This window comes from Chrysemys picta, chromosome 2, assembly GCF_011386835.1.
Source record: "Chrysemys picta bellii isolate R12L10 chromosome 2, ASM1138683v2, whole genome shotgun sequence".
In the NCBI taxonomy this organism is placed as follows: Eukaryota; Metazoa; Chordata; order Testudines; family Emydidae; genus Chrysemys; species Chrysemys picta.
The window spans coordinates 30,817,854-30,829,908 of record NC_088792.1 but is presented as its reverse complement, the minus strand read 5'-3'; the positions used below and the strand labels follow the sequence as shown (position 1 = coordinate 30,829,908).

The 12,055-nt window shown below is 42.7% G+C and overlaps 1 protein-coding gene across 1 annotated transcript in view; it reads right to left on the bottom strand.

Annotated features, from left to right (window-relative positions):
- Positions 1–12,055, bottom strand: part of NRP1 (neuropilin 1) — a 136,893-nt gene that overhangs the window by 58,420 nt on the left and 66,418 nt on the right. Inside the window, 2 exon segments of the mRNA XM_008162919.4 lie at positions 2,973–3,139; positions 8,034–8,189. Coding sequence (XP_008161141.2) covers positions 2,973–3,139; positions 8,034–8,189 — 323 coding nt within the window.

Sequence of the window (12,055 nt, the reverse complement as noted above, 5' to 3'; positions counted from 1 at the left end):
ACATAAGAACGGCCATACTGGGTCAGACCAAAGGTCCATCTAGCCCAGTATCCTGTCTTCTGACAGTGGCCAATGTCAGGTGCCCCAGAGGGAATGAACGGAACAGGTAATGATCAAGTGATCCATCCCCTGTTGCCCATTCCCAGCTTCTGGCAAACAGAGGCTAGAAACACCATCCCTGCCCATCCTGACTATTAGCCATTGATGGACCATGCTTTATTCAGATAAAATCCTGCAACACAGGTTTATTACAAGCATCACCAAAGGATGTTGAATCATAATACACAACATTCAAGATTTTCACAAATGGCTGCTTAAGTCCATGTTGAGGTATCTGATATTCAAAAGTGCTGAACAGCTGACCCAGCAATTTCAACAGACTTTAGTGGAAAGCACCTAGCCCACTGTTCCTCAGTTTGTAATTAAATAAATAAATATGATCATAATACCGATGATCATTTAAAATCAGTCACTTATGTCTTCCTGCATTTCAAACTTCCTGAGCCAATTGGGATGAAAAAGGAATCAAGCTACTGAAAATGATGCAGGACCAAGACACGGAATCCTCGGCTCCAACTCGCTAATCTGTCTGGGCTGCCAGTTTGTGTGGCTGCTGCCACTGCAGAATATAGGTGGGAGCAATGGGTGCGTCCTACTCTTTCTCCCCACCTCACTCCCAGGGCCTGATTCTCCTTCACACTAAAGCTCTGGTAATGTCAAGGGGCCTCAAATTTACACCCATTTTGAGGAGTGGGGTAAAGGGGCCTTAGTGTAAATCAGAAACAGACCCACAGAGTTTGGGTGCATACATCTATGCTGTTTGCATGCTCCTGCCCCAGCCACATACCCGCTCTCTGGTGAATTGCAGAGACCTGCAATGTAGAGCTCCTCTACAACATGCAGGTTGAGTGGAGTTTTCATATGTAGTATAACAAATCTTTTAAAAGGATTTTATGTTATGGGCTCAGTCATGTCAACTAGACACAGCCCTGCATTGGGAGCAGGATGGTATGGAGCTGTTTTGGCTCAGATGGCTCTAGGCTTAATTCTACTTCAGAGAGACAAGTCCCCCTGGAGACCCTAGCACCTGGGGAAAATTGTCTGAGGCTATACCACTTCAGGTACAGGTAGGGCCTGCGAGAGGTCAGCTGACAGTGTGCCAGGATGGAGCACACGACACTCCACCACTTTCTTGGCTGGCATAGCAGCAGCCTGCAGCCTGAGCCCACTCTAAATTATGTTGAGGCTTTTTCGGTCCCTGGCTATGCCAGGTTTGGGGTAATGGAAAGGTGGCTTAAAGTCCCAAGCATAAAGGTTAGAGCAATTTAGGACTGAGTCCATTTTGTTATATGTTTTTTATAAAAAATAAAACATTAAAAAAAACATTTAATGGAAAGATCTAGTTCTTCAGTTAAGGGATTAAACTATATATATGTAATTACTGTAAGTGAATAAAGCACATAAGCCACATGAATTAGATTTGACTAACCTACTTGTTTTGATTATGAAGCAACAAATGCGTAAGTGACAGAAAGAAAGAAAGGCAGCCATACAAACAGATGAAACACATGGAATTTGATTCTGATGCATTCCACTCTTTTCCCACATGCATTCCATGGATTTCAAGCAGCATTGATTAATACCAAGCCTATTATTTCTTAGGTAAAGATTGGGAAGTTTTAACTCTTATTTATGGCTAGTTAAGGGAATAAGAATCAACTGCTTTTTTGCCACATTCAAGTATTACTAAGTCCATCACTTACAATTAGCAAGTTTCCAGCAATTCAGGATATGTCTGGGCCTCTTAAGCAGGACTCTTGAGAGTCCCATTGTGTGCAAAGAATCAGAAATGTAAGAAATTTCCTTTCTTGCTTCCCCTTACTGACTGCTGCTCAACATGCTTTTAAGCTTTCTTGCACATTGCAAACCTCACAGGAAGCAGCAATGTGAACATTCTTGTTGATGGCTAATGATGCATTGTTTTTGTATGTCAGTTAGTAATTTCCTATGGAAAACAACAGAAGCAGAAAGAGAGCTCCACATATTTAATCTGCTGTAAGCCTTAAATACAGCATTATTAATCTGACATAAGTGAAACTTCTGGCTGTTGCTGTCAGCAACAGAGTTTGGGTCACAATTAAAGCAAGAAGTTAAAAAGACTCAAATAATGCAGATAAGTTTGTATTTTTTGTGTGTGCGTGATATTAGGTATATAAATATTAGTATTAGTCTTCTAAAATGAATTTGGTTTTATTCCACAATAATTAATATGAATACATCTAACATGTGCAGGAATGATGTGACCAGTGAACTATGGAACTGATCTTGCAAATACTTTAAAACATGAGTAGTCCCACTGAACCCAATGAGAGTCTTCAGGTGCATACGTGTTTGCAGGACCAGAGCTTATATCAATAGTTCTTTGGCGACAAGATTACCAGTCATACTAAAGACTGTTTTGTTTTGTGATATGGAAGAATAGTTACTAAGGTCAAGATTGGGAACAGTGAACTCATTTCATTTCTGACATAATCTAGATTTGGATTCAGGCCTTTAGAGGTGAAATTCTAGTCCATTAAGCATGGTACCACATAACTCTAAGTATTATCAGTTAGAGGGATAGCACATGCTCAGTTTACTGGACCATTTCACTTTAAGTGTATGTTAAACTAATATTGACTTTTCCACTAAACCAAAATCTCTGTTATTCGTGCCCAGAAGACTGAAAAAACAATAGACGCAGGAAGCAAAAGAATTAATCTTCTTGACCTTTTCTTTGTTATACCTTCGGGAGTCAGTCTTTTTTTGTGTGTGTATAACAGGAAATGTAAGATATTCACTTGCTACAGTTCTTACATTATGCAGAAATATTTTACTGTATTATTTTGTATATTCTTTACATTTTCCATTGCCAACTTGAATGCACTCCACCGAGTTTTATTAATATTGTCTCTGTAACATTATCTTCTTACCTGTATCCATTCTCTACTGGAATCATCTCCAGGGGTCCATCCATTTTCAGCGTAATTTAGCCGGGACCTTTCTGAAGACCAGTTGGTGCTATACTGGGAGGAGACAGTGATTTGGTCAGAGTGAATTTCTCCTGATTCCATACCTAGTGGTTCCATGCACTGGAAATCTGAAGAAAAATAAATTACCATAATTACTTTAGTCAGCTATTTCAGTTTAGTCTCAGGATAATGAGAACATGTTTTCCTGTTCTGAATATGAAAATCTTGTTTATATGTGACTTTGAATTCTTCAGTAACTTTAACTGAGGCAGTACTGGGCTTGTAGTGTCATTCTTAATGCTGTCACTTGAGTTGTCATGGCAATTCCTGCAATAATAATGCTATACAAATATTTTTAGCCCAGCATTGTAGCCATTTCAATACAGGACAATCAAATTATTTTTCCTAGGATAGCAAAATACTTCTGTGGGTGGATTTATAACATAAAACAATGTATGCTTAACCTATAAGAACTGGAGCAAACAAGTCAGACGACACATCAAAATTTGTAATATATGTAATGTATTAGAGTCAAATATAAAAATACTTTACAATTTATTATTACAAAGTCCATCAATTCTTCCCACACCCTGGATATTGAGGAAAACAAACCAGGTTTGAATCCAGCCCAGGTGTTTAATGACTAAAAGGAGTTACCATTCCTTTGATAACTAGTTGTAAGTTACATGAATTGATGGTCCCCATCCAATCTCCACAGACAAACATTACCATGACAATTTAGCAATAATTGGCTGCCTAGTTTGTAGTCTTTACAGACTGGCCAAAGGCTGAATGGGCCATGGGGACTAAATTATCCTCTGACCCATGGAGAAGATTACTCCACTCAGGATTGAGGCATATTTACATGGTGGTGTGGGGATGCTTGCATTTTTACTGCCAATGCTATATCTGCTGAGGGAGAGGGAGAGAGGGGGGAGGGGAGAGAAAGGACTTTAGTTTCCGAATCTGTAATCCAGTGCATTTCATACCTATCCTCTCTAAACTGGAGGTCAGATAGGCCAGTGCCTTTCACAAGCACTAAATTTAGACTAGATACATGCAGTAAAATATCTAAAAACCCATTGCAACAGAAATATGACTGGAAATGATTTTTCTTTTATTTCCTGTAATGCTGTTAAATATATTTAATTATTTTTATGTAACTGGGAATCTTTAATCTTATACTGGGGAGAGGTTTCCTAGAGTTGCCATCATGATAAATGGCCCACAAGAAAACCAGGATGTCACCTATAACTTTAAAAAAATCAACAGTTTTGTATTGTGAGACAGCAAACTGGAGTGTGGTAATAAGAGCCATTAATTAACTCAGGGCTAGAATAACATGTTTGTACACAAAAGAGTAACACTGAAGGGGAGGAATTTTAATGGATGGATGAATGAAAATGCTTTTAAATGAATTGTGACAACTAACACAGTTTGCAAATGTGTATTTTTCCTGTGCAAAATTTTGACTTTTCAGTTAAAAAAAAAACCCTGAAAATTTTCATGCAAAAGCTTTTGGCTGAAAACAAAAACTTCATTTGGGAAATGCTGTCATGGTGCCTCCTGGAAATTGTAGTGTGGGTGCCTCGTGCCCCAATTCTCCTCTATGGGTTGAGCTCCCTGGCCAGATTACATCTCCCATGATTAGGGTTGCCAACTTTCTAATCGTACAAAACCAAATACCCTAGCCCCACCCCTAATGGGAGTGCGGAGCTGGTGCTCAGGGTGGAGGCAGCACACGGAGCCGCATGGTCCCCCCGCCTAGGAGGTTGAACTGCTGGCTGCTTCCGGGGCGCCAGCCCAGACAGGTAGGGACTAGCCTGCCTTAGCGCCGCAGCACCACCGACCAGACTTTTAATGGCTTGCTCGGTGGTGCTGACTGGAGCCGCCAGGGTCCCTTTTCAACCAGGCGTTCCGGTCGAAAACCAGACACCTGGTCACCCTACCCATGATGTACCACATTCTCCCCAAATCCTGAGCCACCAAAATCAGTACCAGATTTACAATGGTGCCAGTGGTGCTGGGCCCACACTTTGAAGGGGCCCATTATAGACTCGACTAACCCATCCATACAGCTGGATCTGGCCCCTCGCTCAGGGCAGTCCAGCACCCAGGGCCTGGCTGTGTGAGTGGTTCCCTGCCAGCAGGTCCCGCACGCCACCCAGCAGCCGGGCTCTGCTATGCAGGCTGGGCAGGACTCTTGGGGGTTGCATCCGGGGGGTCTGCCCCACTCCCCAGTGCAGCTCTGGCTCTGAGTGGTCTCTGCCATCCACCAGCTGTGGGACCCTCCCCGCCTCCCCGGGGCTGAGATGCCTGGGACTGGTGCAGAGACTGGGCAAGTCTCAGCCAATGCGGGTGGTTGAGGGGACATGGCTGGGCTCTACCAGACAAGTGGGTATGCAGGGAGCCCGGCCTGGACAGGCTCTGCTCCTGCTCCAGCCTGGCTGACTGCGCTGCTCCCAAGGGGCTGGAGCGATCCCTGTCCCGGGACCGACCTGAGCTGTGCTGCTGGCTCAGCCCAGCAGTCACGGTCACCTCCCAGTGGGGCTGGTGAGTGCATCTGGGGGGGTCAGGGCACAGGTTTCTGGAGGGTGGGGGAGATATGTGTGTTTTGGGGCCCTGGGCGGTGTGGGGGCTGGTGTGGGAGTGCTGGTCATAGAGGGGTGGGGAAAGTCTGTGTATGTTGGGGCACTGGACAGTGTTGGGTTTGTGTGGGATACTGTGCAGTTGTGGCGGTGGGGCTCTGGGGAGATCGCTGGGCAGTGGGGCATCGGGGGCTCTGGGCATAGGGGTGTGTATGCGTTGGAGGGTGCTGGGCAGTGTGGGGTCTGTGTGGGGTGCTATGCAGTTGTGGTGAGGAATGTGTGGGGGAGTCTCTGGGCTGGGGGACGCTGGGCATATGGGTCTGTGGGAGATTTCAGCGGGGAGCACAGGGCATAGTGTCTGTGGGGGCGGTCTCTGGGTATGGGGGGTGTTGGGCAGGGGAGGAGGGTGTGGCGCACGGCATGGGCCCACCCCGAGGGGTAGGGGCAGGCCAACGTGCATCTGGCAGCTGCTGCTGGTTTGTAAACAGTGCCCGTGCACTGGGATGGGTGGAGCGGATCCATCCCCGCCACACTGTGCCCCATTGTCCCTGGCCTGCCCCTCGCTCCATTGCCCCCATGGGGGCCCACAAATATGTTTGGCGCCAGGCCCACAAAAGATTAACCCAACCCTGACCACAGTACTTTGTGGGAGCCCCTGGAATCTCAGCTGAAAGAAGTAATGACTGCTTGGGGTAAAGGAGCGGTTGCCTTAGCTTGGAGCCAATAGCAGACTCTGTATGTGGTTTAACCACTAGAGGGAACAAACACACACCCTATTAGCATGGATTAAACCAGAAATCTGTTTCTGTGGTTACTGAAACCTATTTTTACTGTTTCACTGTGAACAAATGTGCATATATATATATATACACTTAGGCCTGGTCCATGCTAGGCAGTTAGGTTGGTTTAACTACATTGCTCAGGGGTATGAAAAGTCCACATCCCTGAGCAATGCAGTTAAACTAACCCCCAGAGTCAACAATTCCCATCGACCTAACTACCACCTCTCGTAGAGTGGAGTACTTACGTTGACAGGAGAAGACCACCTGTCGGTGTAGCTGATGTCTTCACTGAAGCGCTAAGATAGCTTAGCTGTGCTGCTGCAGCATTTTAAGTGTAGACAAGTCCTAACATTTTGACTGCACTGTATTTTAGGGGTAAAATTAATCCATGATAGTAGAAGGTTCCAACACAATGGTTGTATAGACAGAAAGAAGGTGGCTGTGGAGCAGGGGCACAGGGATACGTTACATCTCCTGCACCTGAGTAAGAGGCCAATGAATCTAAGGGCAGGTCTTCACTACCCACCGGATCGGCGGGTAGAGATCTATCTATTGGGGTTTGATTTATCGCGTCTCATCTAGACGCAGACAAATCGATCCCCGAACGCGCTCCCCATCAACTCCGGAACTCCAGCTTGCGAGAGGCGGAAGCGGAGTTGACTCGCTGCTGTCCTCACAGCCAGGTAAGTTGACCTATTCGCGTAGCTGAAGTTGCGTATCTTAGGTCGAACCCCTTCCTCCCCCCCAGTGTAGACCAGGGCTAAAACAACATGCACCAAGTGGCCAGAATATCCCACATTCAGTGTGTACAGGGATTAAAGCCACAGCTCCAGGCTAAGTGGTGGAATAGGGCGCTTTATATCCTCCCTGGAGGTTGGGTTGGCTTCTGGTCCATTTACTTAGATTTCACATTGAGAAGGGAGAGAATTTCACCCTATGCAAGGTAACTCTTGATTCTTCTTTGAGGGAGTGTTACATTCATTCTGTGTGAACGTTTGGATCTCATTAACTGAGACAAAGAGGAGAGGGTTTGATTAAAAAGGGCCTGAAACCTAAGAAGTCCCTTTGTTTTAAGTTCAAACCAAACAAGGAAGCCTACAATGCTGTGGTGTAATGTGAGGCCTCCATTAAACATTTCAGGCTGTGTTGCGAGGATAAGCATTGAAGAGATTTGAGATTGACATTTGGGAGAGAAATCTGTCACAGATTTCAGAATAATGCCAAAGATTTCTTATGATATGGTTTGAGGAAGGCTATGTATGGTAAATCAGTCCTTTTCATCTAGGAACTTGATCATCAAAGCTCACTCCTTGTAACAAAAGAAGAATATGAATTTTTGAAGGTTGCAAGCCTTGTTCATATTTCATTATTTCAGTGCAATGCTTCCACAGTTCATCAGTCCCAGGTTTACTCTGCCAACTTAGTTATTTATAACAATTCTTCTACCTTCCCGACTTTATTAAAAAATAAAACCACGAAGAAGTGTCTTCTCCTCACATTGATATTCAAAGGTTACCTGCTTAAAAACAAAACAAAAAATCCCACCACCCTTATTATTTAAGGCTTCTTTAATGTTTCATAGGGCATCCAGTGTGCAAGAAGACATAACAGAATATTTACCACAAGGCCCTGCAGGATAGATAAACACTGACCTTCTGAGACACTGCTCTGTAAGATGCTGTAGTTTGCGGAGAATCCCTCTTTTGCTATCGCACTGTCAGTATAAAAAACCATTGAAAGGATTCCAGTTGAAGAGCGCACTCGGCCTGGTGTGTTCTGTCCACAATAACGCCCTATGTGGGGGCCAACTGAAAAGAAACAAAGCATAATAGTTCACTACCTTTCTCCTACAACAATGAGTGTCAATACAATAGCCCACCAAAGAGATGGTGGAAAGGAAATAGGGAGTCCCTGCAACAGTTTAAAATTACTGTCTCCTCAATAGCTGAGTAATGAACGGAAAATTGCTCATCCTGCCATAATAATCTCACTCGTACAATGTTCCAGATAACAAATAAAGCTAAATATAAGGCTAGATTTTCAAAAGGTACAGTTTTTAAAGAGGTCCGTCATGGGCAATGATGGTACAAAATTACACGCACAAAGAAGCAGAAGTATTTTCTGACATGTGATTAAAGCACCTATTGATAATAAGGGGCTCCAAGTGGCCTACTCTGCACACCCAGCCTACAAGGTGCTGAACAATGTGAATTTCTCCTAAAGTAAAGGAGACTGAGAGTCTACTCAGCACCTTGCAGAATCAGGTACTTACTGTCCCAGTTTTGCAGGCAACCTGTCATTAGTTTTTCAGCAAATTTAGAAAAATGTTTTCTTCTCTTGCAATTACATAGTGATCAATGAGAGACCCTTGTTCCCTCCTATTTGAGCTTTTAACAGCTTCTAGCAGCTCTTTTTTCCCCTTCACTCAGACACTGGCAAGGAAAAAAAAATAAAATGAAGTATGAACATTTCCCCCACCTCTTGCTTTTGAATTCCTTAGCGATATTCATTACAGTTTGAAAGTTAAAAAACAAATCCTGATATTTTTCTGCTTGGCTTAGGCAGTGTGATGATTTTCCCCCTTGACTAATCTGGCTACCCACAACCAATATATAAGGCCTTCCTGTGCTTGTGCATCCCTCTTGGATAGAGCCATAAACTGCTGAACAGTGATAAATCTCTGCTAACAAACACTGAATGTAGTACTAGATTCTATGCAAAAACTTAGCTATAATACTGGCAGGCCACAAAACCCACACCTCCAGCCTTCCAGAGCTAAATGACCACCCTGTCACATCATCATCATTGTTGGAAGTCTGGTTAGTTTTCAGTTTAAAACTTAAAACGTTTACAAAGCTTAGTTATTAAATATGCAAGGATAAACATCAGCTAACATAATTTCTCTAGAAACTCACTGGGTTTTGCCAGCAAATAAAACAGTTTCCACTTGGAATAACCTCCACTGCCAGCCACACTTCTCTACTACGCCAGTGCGGCCAGAAGGAAGCAGCTTAGATGATGTAGCCCCTTCTGCCAATGTAGGTTTTTTTCCCTCTATCTTCTGGCCACAGTCTCTTATAGAATCAGCTTCCAGTTGCCTTGGCAATGCCATCACATTTAAAATAATAGTCACCAGCCAACTCAGGCCCTTTTTTTCACCATGGCTGCTCTGGATGTATGGATGTAATGGAACATGCTGCAGAAGACATAAATTGGATTCTTTCCTGCCCTGGAAACCATGAAACCGCTTATGATCTTATTATTTGAAATGAGAAAGCTGTTCTTCTGGAGCACTAGCAGTACTACTCTTTAAAAAAAAATTTCGGTCAGTCTGAATACAGCTTGACCCTTCATTGTCTTTTTTTCCTAGGATGGGCAAACAGCTGTGACCCTGCTCCTTCCCACTATGGCCTTTGATCATTGTAGCCACTGACTTTGCTGAAGACTATAAGAGAACAGGAGAGATGTGGCCTCCATGTTATGGCACTCAGGGTCCCCCTCCCCCATTTCCTGCAAGGAAGGACCCTTTGAAATGGCAAACAGAAGAGAACTTTGTTTAAAGCAGACTCATACTTTAAGATTCACCATGACTCACTGGTTTATAATTTTTAAAACACACTTGGTAATTCTGCATTTCATTCTTCTGAATATTGCCTCTAGATATCACAGTGCTATTCTCTTTGCTAGCTGCATAGATTCAGGAGCCAAAAGCTTTGCAAAACATGATACAAAGAGGTATTGAATTTTCTTACACAACATGTAAACCTTAACTTACTGAACTAATGCAATATTGATCCTAGCAGAACTAGATTAAATAGAGCTTCTTATTCTCCTATATAAATACCTACCATACTTTGAGGGCTTTTTTCCCATTTAAGTCTTGCAGACTTCTGAATGAGAATAAATTACTTAATAATGTATAAAGAGTCACCACACCAAATAATGTACTGTGGAGAAAACAGCTTGAACAATAATCCAAAGAGACAATATCATTGCTTATTTAGATGGAATGTGTCTCTATTTCTTGTAGTGTCCTGCTAATCCTTCCCATTCAGGAGAGAGCGAACAAATTCTCACTTATGATGTATGTGGCAAAGGAATACATAAAATTTCAACACAGAGAATGCTCTCCCAAAATCCAGACAGAAGAATGCATCTAAATTCTGGACCGCTGATGCTAGAATGATAGCCTGCTGGAGACTAGGCCTAGAAATCTGTTGGTAGCCTCCAGCAATAAGGATTTGTGTAATTTTGTTACCACCCCACATGAGGATCTCGTCCAAATGTGTGTCACTTGGGGTATGTCTACACTTTGAGCTGGTGGTGTTATTCCCAGCTCCAAGGCACATACTCTGATCAAGCTAGGGCACAAAAATAGAGTAGCTGTGCCAGCATGAGCATTAGAAGGGGCTAGCTGCCCCAAGTATGTACCCGTCCCAGACCAGAGGCATGTACTCAGGGTGGCTAGCCCCTCCTGTAACACTGCCATAGCTACAATCTAATTTTTAGAGCCCTAGCTCAATCACAGCTAGTGTGAATATGTCTTCTCAAGCTAGGAATCACATCCCCAGTCTGAAGGGTAGATACACCCTTGGAATTGATGTAGACTCATCAGAGGCCATCTGACATTGCCAAAAGAGCAGAGGCATCTGTGCGAGCTCTCCCTGGATTTATCCACTTGGTTGTCAGTGCTCTATCTGTCCCTGAGATTCCTGCCTCCTTTCTCAGCCAGTCTGCATGGGACTGGTGTGATCATAGTGGAAAGGAATTCATTATATTTAGGCTAAAGGGTTGAAGAGGCAGCAAAAAATTATTTTACAGAACCATCCTAAAATACAGACACTAGTTCTGCCCGTTCCAGTTTAAAGCTAGATGTTCTGAGTATATACATGTCAGGGGTTCAGCATTCACAGTGCATGCCTAGTGGTTTAACACTCTCACTAGAAAGTCTATTTCTAGTTGTGCTTCCTTTTTCCTTCTGTAAAGATGAAGCCACAGAAGAGATGTTGAGCTGAACTATTTTCCCTTGAGGCCATCAGACTCATCTCAATGTTGCATACTTCATAGTTGCCTTTCACATTGGCCTAAGGGGCCAAATTCATATCTTGCTTAAATCCACTGGAAAAAAGTGTCAGTGATATCCATCTTAAAATACTAATTTAAAGTGTAAATTAATTATCCATCTTAATGAACATTAAAATCTGCTTTTTAAAGTATACTGTATGCCATATAAAGTAGGGCTGTTGATTAATCGCAGTTAATTCACGTGATTAACTCAAAAAATTAATTGTGATGAAAAAAATTAATTGCAGTTAATGGCAATTTTAATCACACTGTTAAACAATAGAATACCGATTGAAATGTATTAAATATTTTGGATGTTTTTCTACATTTTCAAATAGATTGATTTCAATTACAACACAGAATACAAAGTGTACAGTGCTCACTTTATATTTATTTTTATTACAAATATTTGCACTGTAAAAATGATAAAAGAAATAGTATTTTTCAATTCACCTCAGATAAGTACTGTAGTGCAATCTCTTCATTGTGAAAATGCATCTTACAAATACAGATTTTTGTATTACGGATTTTTTTTGTTACATAACTGCACTCAAAAACAAAATAATGTAAAACTTAAGAGCCTACAAGTCAACTCAGTTCTACTTCTTGT